This window comes from Eptesicus fuscus, chromosome 1 (assembly GCF_027574615.1).
Source record: "Eptesicus fuscus isolate TK198812 chromosome 1, DD_ASM_mEF_20220401, whole genome shotgun sequence".
Classification (NCBI taxonomy): Eukaryota; Metazoa; Chordata; class Mammalia; order Chiroptera; family Vespertilionidae; genus Eptesicus; species Eptesicus fuscus.
The window spans coordinates 123795752-123811353 of record NC_072473.1 but is presented as its reverse complement, the minus strand read 5'-3'; the positions used below and the strand labels follow the sequence as shown (position 1 = coordinate 123811353).

The 15602-nt window shown below is 52.2% G+C and overlaps 1 protein-coding gene across 1 annotated transcript; it reads left to right on the top strand.

Annotated features, from left to right (window-relative positions):
* The first annotated feature begins 1033 nt into the window (after positions 1-1033).
* On the top strand, positions 1034-2752 carry TREX2 (three prime repair exonuclease 2). Its single transcript, XM_008159231.3, has 2 exons — positions 1034-1111; positions 1737-2752. The coding sequence occupies exon 2, from the start codon at positions 1765-1767 to the stop codon at positions 2473-2475; it is 711 nt and encodes a 236-aa protein (XP_008157453.1). The 5' UTR covers positions 1034-1111; positions 1737-1764; the 3' UTR covers positions 2476-2752.
* Positions 2753-15602: the final 12850 nt, after the last annotated feature.

Sequence of the window (15602 nt, the reverse complement as noted above, 5' to 3'; positions counted from 1 at the left end):
CGAACCCCGGTTGCCTGCCTGGGGGCATCCCCTACACAGTTACAGTGGGAGGTGGGAGGACAGGCAGGCCCAAGGTCGTCACTGCCCAGGTGCGCCAACAACTTTACAGGCCAACTGCTGGCACATCTTGCTCCAGAATGAGGTCCTCGGACCAGGGATGGCCTTGCCACCTCCCCCGCCTCTTATCTTAACTGTGTCCTTCACTCTTGGCCGAACCTGGTGGGCTGGGAAGGCCCTGGAGCCCAGGGGCTGAGGGGCTGGGCTTCACCCCTGCTCCCGTGGTCCTGAGGCTGTAGGTGCTACTGGGACAGCCCCCTACCCCTGCCCCTCACATTGCTCCTTCAGAGGGGAAGGATTGGCTCAGCCGGAACCCACATGGCTCAGAGGGCCAGGCCTCGTGCCTCCCTGCCATAACCCGGAAGTCCATGCTACAGGCTCCTTAGATATTGTGGGTCATTGTACCCATGAGGCAGATACCATTTCCTCTTCCTGGCCACAAGGTGGGTGAGCCGTCCCCAGTCACGGCGGGGGGGACTACTAAGGCCCCATCCTTAGAGTGCACCCTTCCCCTTCATGGCTGAAGAAGGTGTGTGCAGGTGCTTTCCAACTCCAAGGTCACTGTCCTCACAAGAGGCAGCCTGGTCCTCTATGACAAGGGGGACTGTGCCCTGGAGAGGGGGGCCTCATGCCTCTGTGAGAGGTGCCCCAGCGTGGGGCTGGGCATCGAACCCAGGTTGGCCAAGCCCAGCTGCTGCGGCCCGGCTGGCTCAGACTTGCAGACACGGCTGGGCGGGAGGCTCGCACTTCCTCCTTGTGCCTGTGACGACACGTCCTCGGCCCATGGCCGATGGGCTGGCCGGGATTCTGCTTTGGGAGCCTGCTTCCCGATCTGTCAACACGGGTGTGTATCCGGGGGCTGTGAGCGAGTAAGAGGATGGCGAGCCGGCCACACAGGTCCTGCGGCCTCAGGCCTCCTCGTTGCCCAACAGGCAGCTGAGGGCGGGCCACGGCTGCTGATTAAAGGGCACTGATTAAAGGCCGCCTGGAGCAGCCTGTGTGCAGGAGACAGGTGCCCAGCAGCCCAGGAAGCCAGCCACAGCGTCCGCCCCAGGTAAGCCAGCGTGGCTGGGTTGGCGAGGACAGCCACTGAGAGCCCGGAGGCAGGTGGAGGCCAGGTTGGGGCCAGCACCTGAGTGCCAGGGAGGCTGGGGATGACTGAGGCTTTCTCAGGTGCCTGCTTCCTGGCAGCTGACCCTAGGGGTGCACACTTGGGCTGCCATGCCCGAGGCTCCTGGCCATGGCGTCTCAGTGAAGACACCATCCCGGGCTGTACCGCCCCACGTCGCTGAAGACATGGACCTGAAGGCAGGAGGCAGAGGCCTCTGGTCGCATCAGGCCTTCCTTTTGCTCTTCACTACTTGGTAGTGGGGATGGCCAAGGAGGGACGGGGGGCCAGAATGGAGGGGGTGATGAGCCCCTGGCAGGCCTCATCCTGGACAGAAGTGACAGTCCTGGGTCCCCGGGTCCAAGCTCTGGAGGCCCCTTGGCAGGCTCCCTGAATGTGGGCCTTGAAAATCGCCCCTAGAGCCTCAGGTCTTACCGGATGGAGTGTGGGGGGTAGGAAGGAGACCCAGAGGGGCTGGAGCCTTGGCCACTGGGACACCCGCAGGTGGCTGGGCCCAGGCATCCCCATCTCTGGCCCTCAGGTCTTGTGCCTCTTGCTCTGGCAACTTTAGGTGTCATTGTCCCCGTGCGAACGTCACCATGTCTGAGGTCCCCCGGGCTGAGACCTTTGTCTTCCTGGACCTGGAAGCCACTGGGCTCCCCAATGTGGACCCCGAGATTGCTGAGATCTCCCTGTTCGCCGTCCACCGCTCCTCTCTGGAGAGCCCGGAGCGCGATGAGGCTGGCACCCCCGTGCTGCCCCGCATCCTTGACAAGCTTACCCTGTGTATGTGCCCGGAGCGCCCCTTCACCTCCAAGGCCAGCGAGATCACGGGCCTGAGCAGCGAGGGCCTGGCTCAGTGCCGGAAGGCCTGCTTCGACGAGGCCGTGGTGCGGACGCTGCAGGCCTTCCTCAGCCGCCAGGAGGGCCCCATCTGCCTCGTGGCTCACAACGGCTTTGACTACGACTTCCCCTTGCTGTGCACGGAGCTGCAGCGCCTAGGTGCCCACCTGCCGCGGGATACCACCTGCCTGGATACGCTGCCAGCCCTGCGGGGCCTGGACCGTGCCCACAGCCATGGCACCCGAGCCCAGGGCGGCAAGGGCTACAGCCTGGGCAGCCTCTTTCGCCGCTACTTCCAGGCAGAGCCGAGCGCGGCCCACTCGGCCGAGGGAGATGTGCAGACGCTGCTCATGGTCTTTTTGCACCGCGCGGCCGAGCTGCTCACCTGGGCCGACGAGCAGGCCCGCAGCTGGGCTCACATCCGGCCCATGTACACGCCGCCCGATAGCCCGAGCCTGGAGGACTGAGTGCCAGGGGCTAGGTGACATCACCACCCAGGGGGGCAAAGTCCACTTCCTGCACCACAAGCAGCACCAGCATTGACCATCCAGCCCCACTGAGGTCTGGAGCAGGCACTGGACCGCTACGTCTCTCCCGGGCCCCATCCTCAGCCGAGCATCTTCTTAGCCGGGCACTTGCCAGGCCTCCCCTGGGCGCTGGCCTCCCCAGCCCCCAGCCACACCCCCGGCCCGCTGGAGTTTGCCACTTCGGGCTCCCACCCTTCACCCTGCCTTACAATAAACATTGCCAACTGTTCACCAGCTGACTTTCTGCTCACCGCCCACCCCCCACACCATGCCCTGCCCAGAGGGCCAGGCAGGGAGCCCAGTCAGGGCCCAGGGGGCAGCCCCGCAGGTCTGGCCCCTGGTGGCCTCTCCCTGCAGGAAGCTCAGGGCTGGGGATGGGGTGGGATGGGAAAGACCTGAGTGCTCACAGGCTCTGGGCCCCGAGCCACCGGCCTCCTCCTTGGCTGGTCTACCTTTGCCTCCTTGCATTGTCACCTCAGAGGCCCAAGAAATGAGTGAACAGGGACTTAGGGACATCTGCTGGGGCCCCAAGGAAGAAGGAGCTGCTGCCCCAGCCCCCAAGGAGCTCTGGCTTTCTCCGGGAGGAAGAGGAGGAGGAGGAGCGGGGGCGGAGCCCACGGGGCAAAGCTCAGCTCCAGCTCTTGCCAGCTCCTCCCTCTCCCGGAGCCCCTGCTGTGGGATGGAATGATATGATAGGTTGGTAGACTAACGCCGTGCCTGGCAGGATCGGGGTGCTGGGGAGGAAGGAAGCACCCACAGCCGCACGCAGGCACATACATGCAAGGGGCCCCCTGGAGTGTGCGGGGTGAGGGGGATGATGGGGGCGCTAGGCTGCACCCAGAGGCAGGCTGGGCTGCAGAGCTGACCTGAGGCGTGTAGAAGAGGTGGGGTAGCTGGTGCAGTGGGTCCGTCCTGGGCTCCGTGTCCCTCAGGGCAAGGCCTGAGGAGGACCTGGAGGCTGCTCCGTGGGGAAGGCAGCTGTTTCGGCTGGGCTTCTTGGGGAGCCAGCCAACCTGCTTCTGGGGGCCCCGCCTGTGTCACCAAACGATGGGGCAAGGCACAGAAGGGATGGTCAAGAGACAGGGAAAACAGGTGAGCAGGAGTGGGCTGGCCACGCCCGAGAATGACTCGGCATGAGCAGAGCCTTGAGTCTTGATCCAGCTGGGCCCGTTTGGGGAACCCCTAAGTAGGTCAAAGTGACTAGAGCCACTACAATGTGCAAGTTGGCAGAATGGTGAGGCCAGATCACAGGCAGTGGCCATGTCAGGTCATCCTCATTCACTGGGCCAGAGGGTCTGGACTGACCCCGAGGGCAATGGGGAGCCACAGAGGGTTGTAAGCAGAAGAGGGGCAGGATCTGGTTTCTGTTTTTAAAAATACCTCTCAGACTGCTATGTGGAGAAGGAGAGCGGGCCTGGAGGGGGAGGATGGCTACTGAGGGAGAAAGAAGCCGTTTTGACGGTGTGGCTCAGTGGTTGAACGTCGACCTATGAACCAGGAGGTCAGGGTTCAATCCCCGGTCAGGGCACATGCCCAGGTTACAGGCTCTATCCCCAGGGTGGGGCGTGCAGGAGGCAGCTGATCCATGATTCTCTCTCATCATTGATGTTCCTCTCTTTCTCCCCCCACCTCCTCTCCTCTCAATAAAAATACATTAAAAAAAAAAAGAAGTAAAGGAGTTGGGCCCAGCCAAAGACAGAATGGAAGGGGTGGGAAGGGTGTGAGATGAGGGAAAGAGGGGCAGGGGCTAGTTTGGGAATGTGGCCCGTACACTGTGGAGCTCCCTGAGAAGGGCTAGTTGGCTCCTCGCCTCAGGAGAGCACCCACCTGGGAAGCACCACAAGGCCGGGCCGGGGTGGGGCCTCCGGTCAGTTGCCTGCACCAGGCAGGAGCTGAAAGAATTGGGGCACCATGAGTATCTAGGCAGCCAGGACTCCTCAGATCCGCTGGTGCCCCTGCAGAGCTGAGTCCCCTTTATTGGGCTGGCCAGGCCCTGGGCCACTGACGCACAAAGTGAGTGATACCAAGCGGGTCCCTTCACACTCAGCAGGTAAGCCAGGAGGGGCTGGACTCCAGACTCTGGGGAGCAGGTCGACACCCCAATTTGTGGCCACTGCCATTGTCCCAGAGTAGTGTCTGGTTTGGTGCCCTCTCGTCTTTGGCAGGTCCAGGTGCCTTTCTCTCACCGCTCTGGGCTCTCCTGAGCTCATGGTAGCCTGGCTGTGGGTGCCCTCTCTGAGCCCATGCTTGAACTGGCCGGGCCAAACCTGTTGCCTTCTGTACTACACATATAATCTGGGGCCTGCCTTACTGCTGCCTGGAAGCAGTGATGTGCTGACGAATGGGTGCCAGCAGCTTTCCAGGAAAGTAAATGTAAATCATCTATCTGTTCTCTCTCTCTCTCTCTCTCTCTCTCTCTCTCTCTCTCCTTCATATTTTTTAAAGGAATTTTTTCATTTTATTTTTTTAACCCTCACCCATGGATATTTTTCCATTCATTTTTAGAGAGAGTGGAATGGAGGGGGAGAGACACAGAGAGAGAATCATCGATGTGAGAGAGACACATTGATTGGTTGCCTACCACATGCACCCGGAGCAGGGTTGAGATAGAGCCTGCAACCGAGGTACGTGCCCTTGACCGGAATCAAACCTGGGACCCTTCAGTCCATGGGCTGATGCTCTATCCACTGAGCCAAACTGGATAGGGCCTCTCCTTCATTTTTAATAAGTTTATTATAAATTTTACTGGTGTGAAGGATGTGAGCACACAATTTACACATAATGAAATCTCCAATATATGCAAAATATACAATCACATACACAATACGCTATTTATAAATTTCATGTGGCCAGTTGATTCTCACACAACCCCTTTCGTTAACTTTTGCCAAACTCTTGTATCTGTACCCCACCCACAATTGCAACTGACGAATGAACGTGGTTCTTCACTACAATGTTGGTTGATATTTTCGTTTGTCTTAATAAGACGAAAGTGAAACAACAAAGATGTATGTCAGAACTTCACACGTTCGTTGGTGACATAACTGACTCCTTTGCTGAACTGGATAACACTTTGATATTAGAAAATTTATTTATTTTCTTTCTTTTTTCTTTTTTTTTTTTGCTATTCATAATGGAATGACTACAGATTCAAGTGTACCTAATCAACCAAACAATAATAGTTCACACTCTGGTTTGTAGCATGTGCTGATTCCCATGGTGTAAATACCTCTACCAGGCCAATTTCAGGTTGCACATGATGTCAGTGAATGTGAAGTTGGGAAGACATTTCCAGCAGCACACTGCAACATAAATTCCCACCAAATGAACATGATAGCTAACAGTAAAATGTGGTGAAATAAGACATGAGTTTTGGTTATCTCCTTCATTTTTAATATAATTTAAGTGGAAGTTATAAAATTTAATTTTTAATAATGGTGGAGTTTAACTCTCAAAATCCCTAAATATTTAATATCTATTAGGATGGCCAAAATACAAAAGACTGATCATACAAAGCGCTGGTGATGTGGGGGGAACTGGAACTCTCAAACACTACCAGGATGTAAGATGCTACCATCATTTTGGAAAAATTTGGCCGTGTCTTAAAATGTTAAACATGCACCTACCATGACCCAAAGATTCCACTCCTGGGTACTTATTTACCCAAGAGAAATGGGTGAATGTGTCCATACAAAGACTCTCACATCACTGTTCCTGGCAGCTTTATTCATAACTAGAGGCCCAGTGCACGAATTTGTGCACGGGTGGGGTCCCTTGGTTTGGCCAGCAAAAGAGGCCTATTGGGGGCTGGGGCGGCCAGGGGGAGGGGCCCTGGGAGGTTGGCCGGCCATCCCCCTGATCAGGGCCAATGGGAGGGCTGGCCAGCTGAGGGGAGGGGCCATGGGAGGTTGACTGTGGGAGTGCACTGACCACCAGAGGACAGCTCCTGCACTGCCCCATAGTGGCCAGTGAGCGTCATAGCAACGGGTTGACCAGGCGTTCCAGTCGTTCTAGTTGTTTGGTCATAACGGTTGCTTAGGCTTTTATATATATAGATAGCCCCAGACTGGGAACAACCCAAATGTTCCTCAGGGGGTGAGCAGTGGGACAAACTGAGGCATGTCCACACCAGGGACTCTGCTAAGCTCTGAGATACACAGCAGTTGGGGGAGGGGGAGGGGGGCGACTGAGACTCATAGTAATTATGCTGTGTGACAGGTGCCAGATTCAAAGAACCAATTCTACTGCTGCAGCTCGCCCTGGCCAGCCACCTGTCTCTTGTCACAATGCATCACTGGCTACTAAGCCATATCAGTGTCTACCAATGGGGACGTGGCTGTGATCAGGAGAACACTTGGGAGATATCTGACCCAAGCCGATTGAAACCAGAATTATTCCTGCAGAGGGATGAGTGCCAAAGTAGCAGGGCCAGGAGCATCTCCAGGTCTTCCTTATGCAGGAGGCAATGTGAGGAGGGACAAATTCAAACCAGGCCGTGCAGGATCCTGGAGCAGAAGCTGGAGCCATGGAATGGGCTGGCCCGCCTGCGTTCTTTTCTTGTGGAAACGGCTAGATGTTGGTGTTTGCAGTAACCAATGCCTGGCGCGAGTGTCTGAACTTTCACATTGGAGACTCCCGTCCCCTAAGAGCAGCTTGGGCCTGGGCTCATGCACACGTGCACCCGACATTCACAAAAAACACTCACTTGCAACTCCCCACTTTCCCCACCACTCACATCACGTACCCCCATTCACACACACACGCGCACACACACACACACACACACACGTGCACACTGCATGCAGAGACAACCCCACTCCCACACGTTTGCTCCCCCACCCCCCACATATTACATGCACTTAGTCACACACACTCACTTATGATTTTGCATAAATGGGATCTTGTTAGATTCTGCTTTTTTATTTTATTTTTAAAAATATGCTTGTCTTGATTTTTAGAGAGAGAGAGAGGAAGGGAGAGAGATAGTGGGATAGTAACATCGCTGAGAGAGAAACTTCATCGACCAGATGCCTCCTGCATGAACCCCCATTGGGGATCCAGCCTGCAACCTGGGCACGTACCCTGACTGGGAATCGAACCCATAACCTCTTGGTTTCTGGGTCACACTCAACCACCAAGCCACATCAGCTGGGCTAGACGCTGCTTTTTTAAAAAAATGATGAGCAACTTTGTTATTGCAGTTTATAAAGTCCATTTCCTCTAGGGCCTAGAGTCTAGGCGGTCAAGTGCATTGCCATAATTCTTTCATTTCTTCACTATTTGCAGGGTTATCTCCTTTGCCATTTATATGTACACTCAGTGGCCAATATGCAAATTGTCCCCTCGACCAGGAGTTCGACCAGTAGGCAGGCCGGCCAACTGCCCATGTCCCCCCCCCCCCCTGGCCAGGCTGGCCGGACCCCACCCATGTACAAATTCATGCACTGGGCCTCTAATACACACACACACACACACACACACACACACACACACACACACTGAGTGGCCAGATTATTATTATTTTTTAATTTTTTATTTTTTAATATATTTTATTGATTTTTTACAGAGAGGAAAGAGAGGGATAGAGAGTTAGAAACATCGATGAGAGAGCAACATCGATCAGCTGCCTCTTGCACACCCCCTACTGGGGATGTGCCCGCAACCAAGGTACATGCCCTTGACCGGAATCGAACCCGGGACCCTTGAGTCCGCAGGCCGACGCTCTATCCACTGAGCCAAACCGGTTTCGGCAGAGTGGCCAGATTATTATGCGTTCAGAGGTCATAATAATCTGGCCACTCAGTGTATATTCCATTGGTCTTTTCCAAGAAAAAAACCCAAGATTTTGATTTCTTTTATTTTCTGCTTCACTAACTTCAGCCTTTATCTTTATTAATTCCATTTCTTTTCTTTTGATTTAGTTTTTGTTCTTTTTTTCTAATTTCCTAAGAGGAAGTCTAACCTCCTTTGCCATCTTTCATCTTGAATAACTAAAGCACTCTAAACCCGCAATCTCCCCCTGAAGGACATTTTTCTGGTGTCCCCCGGTCTTGCTAGTTAACATCCCTCTTTGCTTTGTATCAGGGAAGATGTTTATTTTCTCTTTTCTTTATATTTTAAAATATATTTTTATTGATTTCAGAGAGGAAGGGAGAGGGAGAGGGAGAAAGAAACATCAATGATGAGAGAGAATCATTGATCGGCTGTCTCCTACATGCCCCTACTGGGGATCGAGGCTGAAACCCAGGCATGTGCCCTGCCCACGGAATCGAACTGTGACCTCTTGGTTCATAGGTCCGATGCTCAACCACTGAGACAAGCCAACCGGGCTTAATTTCGCTTTCCATTTCCTCACCAACCTAATGCTTGCATAGTACAGTTTATCTTAATTTCTGAGTCATTAAAACTTTGTGGTCATCTTTTATTATGTATATCTAATTGTATTGCCTAACGATCTGAGCATGTATTGCTTAAGGTTGTTTGGGGCTGGATGACTTTTCTAGGTGACACAATTTTATAACATTGTATTAAAATAGCCCATTAATGGGGGGAAAAAGGGAGACATATGTACTACTATTTGTAATACTTTCAACAATAAAATAGCCCATTATAATTGCATTTTATTGAGGTCTTCCTGCATGTCTAGGAGTTTTTCTCTATGCAGTTAGTTGCTATGTGTTCATGTTTTTAGCTTCATGACTGGATCCGGTAGGGGCCTTCTGAAAAACAGAACCAATAGGCTGATATATAAGGAATAACCTCTCATGCTTGTTGGGGCTGGAAGTCCAAAATCTGCAAGGTGGGCCAGTGGGCTGGAGAATCATGGAAGAGTTGTGTTTAAACATTTTTTAAAAATATATTTTTTAAACCCTCACCCGAGAATATTTTTTCCATTGAATTTTAGTTTTTAAAATATATTTTTTTATTGATTTCAGAAAGGAAGGGAGAGGGAGAGAGAGATAGAAATAGCAATGATGAGAGAGAATCATTGATTGGCTGCCTCCTATATTCTCCACACTGGGGATCCAGCGCACAACCCTGCCATGTGCCCTGATAGGGAATTGAACCGTGACCTCATGGTTCATAGGTCAACACTCTACCACTGAGCTACACCGGCTGGGCTTTCCATTGATTTTAGACAGAGTGGAAGGGAGGGAGTTGGGGGAGAGAGAAACATCAGTGGGAGAGAAACACATCTATTGGTTGCCTCCCACATGTGCCTGACGGGGCTGGGGATCGAACTTGCAACTGAGGTATGTGCCCTTAACTGGGAATCGAACTCGTGACCCTTCGGATCCTCGGGCCGGTGCTCTAACCACTGAGCAAACCAGTCAGGACAAGATTTGCATTTTTGAGTCCCAAGGCCATCTGGAGGCAGAATTTCTTCCTCTTCCAGGATCTGTCTTTTTCTCTCGAGGCCTTCAGCGGATTGGGCGCAGCCCACACACATATAGAGGGTGATCTGCTTTACTCAAAGTCGACTGATTTCAATGTTAAGCTCATCTACAAAATCCCTTCACAGCAACATCTAGGCTGATATTTGCCCCAAATCTGGGTACCCCAGCCAAGCCGAGCCAAGGTGATGCGGACAACGAATCAGCACAATGACTATCACCTGGTCTTTATTCTTTAGCGCAAACATGTCAAACTCAAAGGCTAACACGGGCCACATAACCGAGGTTTAAGTTTATGCGGGCCGCAAAAAAACAAAAGCTTCCATTTTCATGGAAACGTAGGTTTATTTCGAGAGAGACATGCTGAATAAATACAAAGGGCTGAAATAAATGAGTCATCATTGACATAAAGTAATAGAACATTTTAATAGAAATTAATATTTTTTTCTTGAACATTAACTTACCAGACGTTGAATAACTGCCCTAATTAATAAGTGTCACGCAAATAAACCTATTTTTCTTGTTCTCCAAAAGTGAAATATTTCCTGTTGCTCACACCAAACAAGTCAGTCCAAGACTAATGACGTGGCCATCGGCTGCTAAAATATTCGCTGCTAGTGTGAGTGGGGAGAAATGGTGCGCCTGCGCGTAAGGTGCGTAAGGGACATGAATGCAACACGATTATAGTCACCAGTCATTAGCGAACGTTGTAGTTCGTTATTTTTTTTTTCATTTTTTTATTAAGGTATTATATGTGTACATATCTTACCATTGGCTGACCCCACTCCCATACATGCCCTCACCCCCCAGTGTTTTGCGTCCATTGGCTATGCTTATATGCATGCATACAAGTCCTTCGGTTGATCTCTTATTAATAATTACGTCGTATAACAGGATATTGTAAAAATTAAGTTATGAAATGTTTATTAAAACGTTTCTTACATACCGTTATATTGGCTGAGCTGCACAAAATATTAATTGTAGGCTGCATGTGGCCCGCGGGCTGTGAGTTTGACATGCTTGCTCTAGACTTTATGTCATTGCTTAATATCCAGGAATCCTGGATCCCTGCCCCAGGCCCCAGATCCACAGCCTCCCACTGAGGCCCCTCCCCCTAGACCCTGCCCACCCAGAGTCCTCTCCACAAATGTAAAAAGAAAAACAAACAGCTTCACTACTGAATAAGCATTCGACAGACCTGCCTCTGTGCCCATGTCAGGCGATCAGCCAAGGAGATCACAAAGCCGGAAGGAACCTCCAGCCTTTTATCTAGCCAGGCAGATGCTTCTCCAGATACTCATCCCAGCTGGTCACCTGGCAATCGGGCGGCCATTTGGGCGTTCTCCCTGCTGCAGGTGGTGGAGCCAGGAGCAGAGCAGGGGTACCCCCCTTGAGGTTTACATTTCAAAGAGGTGCCTCTGGGCCTTTAAGAAGACCCTTCCTGCCCAGCCCGGCTGGGTGTGGCTCAGTGGCTGAGCATCATCCCAGGAACCAAGAGATCATCAAGGTTCTATTCCCAGTCAGGGCACAAGCCCGGGATGATCCCCAGTGTGGGGCGTGCAGGAGGCAGCCGATCAATGATTCTCTCTCATCATTGATGTTTCTATCTATCTCTCTTGTCCTCTCCCTCTTTGAAATCAATAAAAATATATTTTTTTAAAAAAGGAAGACCCTTCCTGAGCTGTAAGGCAGCAGGAGGCTTGTCGCTGTCCACTGCAAAGGTTCCACAGGACTGGCCAGAACTCCCAAAGCCAGTAGGCCCAGGGGGCTGAGCTGGGGCAAAAGGCTGCCAATGTCCCCAGCCTTAGGGTCTGCACTGCGCATGCCCTAGTTCAGTGATGGACAACCTTTTGAGCTTGGTGTGTCAAACTTCACCAAAAAACTGAGCATAACTCGGGTAGTGTGTCACTTTGAGGAAAAAACATTATTTCGCAAATGTTTCATCCTCAGGAGCAGCAAATGTTTCATCCTCGGCATGCGGCCGCCTCAGCGGCCACGTGTCATCAGAAATGGCTACGCGTGTCAGTGTTGACACGCGTGTCATAGGTTCGCCATCACTGCCCTAGGGGACAGTCTCTGCTGAATGGAGGGCTCAGCTTCCCGCGTGTGGCCTCTCCAGTGTCCCAGGTGGATTGTGCCCTCTGCAGCAGGCTTCCCTGCATCTTCCCGCCTCTTCTCACTGCCACCACCCTGGACAAAACCAGGGCCCCCGTGGAATGCTCTTGGCAAGTCTGCTGATAAATGTTCCTGGGGTTGGTGTCTTTAGAAAAGTCTAGCCCAATGCCGTCACCTGAAGTGGTGAGCAGACACTACCCACGTGGGCTGTTCTATGGGATGAGTGGAGGGTCTGGAACCCTGAGAGGCAGGGACTGGACCAGGAAGAGAATTCGGGAAGGTCAGGGTGAGGTGTGAGCAGCCGGGGGGCCAGCCTTGCAGAATGATGGTGGGCCCCAGTGGTTGGGAAGGACCGGCCAACAGGGCCAGGCAGAAGGGCAGCATAAGGAGGCAGGAGCACACTGGGCAGAGCACAAGCTTTCTAGCAGGTTCTCCTACTGACAGCTGGAAACCTCTTTGCTCTCTGACCCTGACTGCCAGGCACATCAGCTTGCAAACCTGGGAATCCTGCTCCTGGAGAAAGAGGAGGAAGACCAAGAAACCACTGACCTCCCCCCACGTGTGCCTGTTCTGTCCGGGCCCCATGGGGGTGGCAAGGGGCATCCCGCAGTCGGAAGGGAGCCTCCACTCTTTTAAAAAATATATTTTTATTGATTTCAGAGAGGAAGGGAGAGGGAGAGAGAGAGAGAGAAGAACATCAATGATGAGAGAGAATCATGGATCGGCTGCCTCCTGCACACCCCACACTCGGGATCCAGCCCATAACCCAGGCATGTGCCCTGACCAGGAATCGAACCGTGACCTCCTGGTTCTGAGCCATGCCAGCATGGTGCCTCCATTCTTACTGACGTGCACGGACCTTGCCCAGGGAGAGCCTGGGTTCTGGGTCCTGGCTCTCCACCCTCCTTGTTTGCCAACCTGGTGACCAGCAGAGGTTACCTAACAGGCCGGCTTGAGTTTTCTCATCTGTAAAGTGGAGTCAGTGTTGCCAGGAGGCCGGACCACACCCAGGGCCCAGCACCTAGCAGATGGGCAGAGAATGTCAGCTATGATGATGGCTGCAGTTGTTTTGAGCTCTGTACTAACCAGATGCTTGGCATGTACTCTTCTTGTCATGGCTGCCTCTGCCCCATTACTCTCATCCCTCCTCCCATCTCCCTGGGCTCCAGCCACATGGTCTCAATCACAGCGAACATGTTCCTGCCTCTACTGGGCTGAATGGGGGTCTCCCTAAAGCTCTGCGCATGTCCTAATCCCCGGACCCTGTGAATGTGACTTTATTTAGAAAAAGGGTCTCTGCAGATAGAATCGCATTAAAGATCTTGGGATGCAGTCATTCTGGATTACCTGGGTGGGTCCCAAATCCACTGACAAGTGTCCTTCTATGAGACAGATGAAGAAAAGACACTGTGACAGAGCAGAAGGCCACATGAAGACAGAGGTAGAGACTGGAGGAATGTGACCGAAAGCCATGGGACCCCTGGAACCACCAGAAGCTGCTAATATCTGGCCGGCGTGGCTCAGAGGTTGAGGATCGACCTATGAACCAGAAGGTCACGGTTCGATTCCCGGTCAGGGCACAGGCCCAGGTTGTGGGCTCGATGCCCAGTGTGGGGCATGCAGGAGGCAGCTGATCAATGATTCTCTCTCATCATTTATGTTTCTATCTCTCTCGCTCCCTCTCCCTTCCTCTCTGAAATCAATAAAAATATATTTTAAACAAATAAGGAATGACTCTCCCCTAGAGCCTCCGAAGGAAGCATGGCCTTGCCAACACCTTGATTTTGGACTTCCAGTCTCTAGAGCACTGAGAGACTAAGTATCTGTTATTTTAAGACACCTAGTTTGTGGTGCTTATTATGGCAGCCCCAGGAACTCAACATACTGCCTCAGGACCTTTGCACTGGCTGTATCCTCCTTCTGGACTGTTCTGTTCCAGACATCCACCCCAATCAGGTCTCTGCTCAACTGTCTCCACCTCTGAGAGAGACCCTCTCTGACCACTGTTTCACCCTGTCCACCGCTCCCTTGTTGTATTTTTGCTCCTCGCACCTGACACTCCTTGTCCCTAGAAAGAAGGCTGGCTCAGCACTGGGCCCAGCTCCAGCCCAGAGCCAGCCCAGAGCTCTGCCCCAGCGGGGATTTGTTGACTGAAAACATGAAGACTCTTTTCATCTTTATCACAAGGAAGAAAACCGAGGCGCCTGGCATCTGACCAAAGAAAGCACTACTGGCCCTGTTCCCAGGTCTCCCCAGCTCTCAGGAGAGTGATCAGCCAAGAACCTAGACTGGGGTCAAAGCTTTTGTAGTTCCCAAGGCAGGATTTCACAGCATTTTTCTTTTGTGAAATCCTTAAAGCTACAATGATGCGATTTGATCTTTGGATACACCAAAATTTGCAAGGAATCATCCCCAAATGGGCATAGTTGGGAAAATGGGAAAGCCAGTTGGATTCCCTCTAGTTTGTGGGGAGGGGAGGCAGAGTTGCCTGGAGTGGAAAAAGCTGTGGTGCGGAGGTTCCCTGGACCAGGGTGAGGATCTGTGGCCTCTTAGTGGGGAGGCTTTGGACATCTCCTATCCATCTCTGAGCTCCAGTTTCCTCACTTGTAAACAGGGGTCAGGATAGTACCCACTTCTACCCTGAGAACATGCACATAAGTATGCAGAGTGCCAGCAGGTGGGGAGGGAGAGCAAAGAAGGTTGACCTCCTTTCCTCTTGCCGGCACGGCACAGCGCTACCCAGGCTCTGAGGTTTTAGGCATAAAGAGCTGAGGTCCACAGGTAGAAAGCAAGGTGTCAATATGGCTGTGCTCCCTCTGGAGGCTCTAGGAGATGATCGTTCCTCACCTCCTTCAGCTTCTGGTAGCCTCAGACATTCCTTGGCTTGTGGCCGCATCCCTCCAATCTCTGCCTCCATCTCCACACAACCGTTTCCTCCCTGTCCTCTCTTATAAGGATACCAGACATATTGGATGAAGGGCCCAGCCTACTTCAGGATGACCTCATCTTAACTATTTACATCTGCAAAGATCCTACTTCCAAGATCTTGGGATGAGATCACAAAGTATTGGGGGTTAGGACTTCAACATATCTCCTTTTTTTTGGGGGGGGTTTGCATAATTCAATCCATAATACTACACAATATCCATTCCAACCTTCTTCTCTGGGGATAAGACTCCCAATTTTGTTCAGCGCTTCCGTGGGCTTAGCCTCAGGTGACAGATTATGACAATTCTGTCCTCTGCTTTCCTAGCCTTTCTTACAGGTAAAGGTGGCCATCTGACCCAGTTCTGGCTGAGACTTAAGTGAAAGTCTGCTGGGCAAGCTTCTGGGATTTTGTTGCTTTCTTGATAAAAGGGAACTGATGTGAAGCAGTTGTTCTTGCCCCTTGCTGCTTCAGTGCTTGGATGCATATGTGATGACTGGAGCTTTGGCAACCCTTTTGTGATCAAGAGGCAAAACGAGGCTAGTTAGAGAGATGCCAGTGCTCTCTCTAACCAGTGCCAGCAAGCTACCTCCAGCTTTCTTATGTGAGAAAATTAAACATTATTTAGTCCA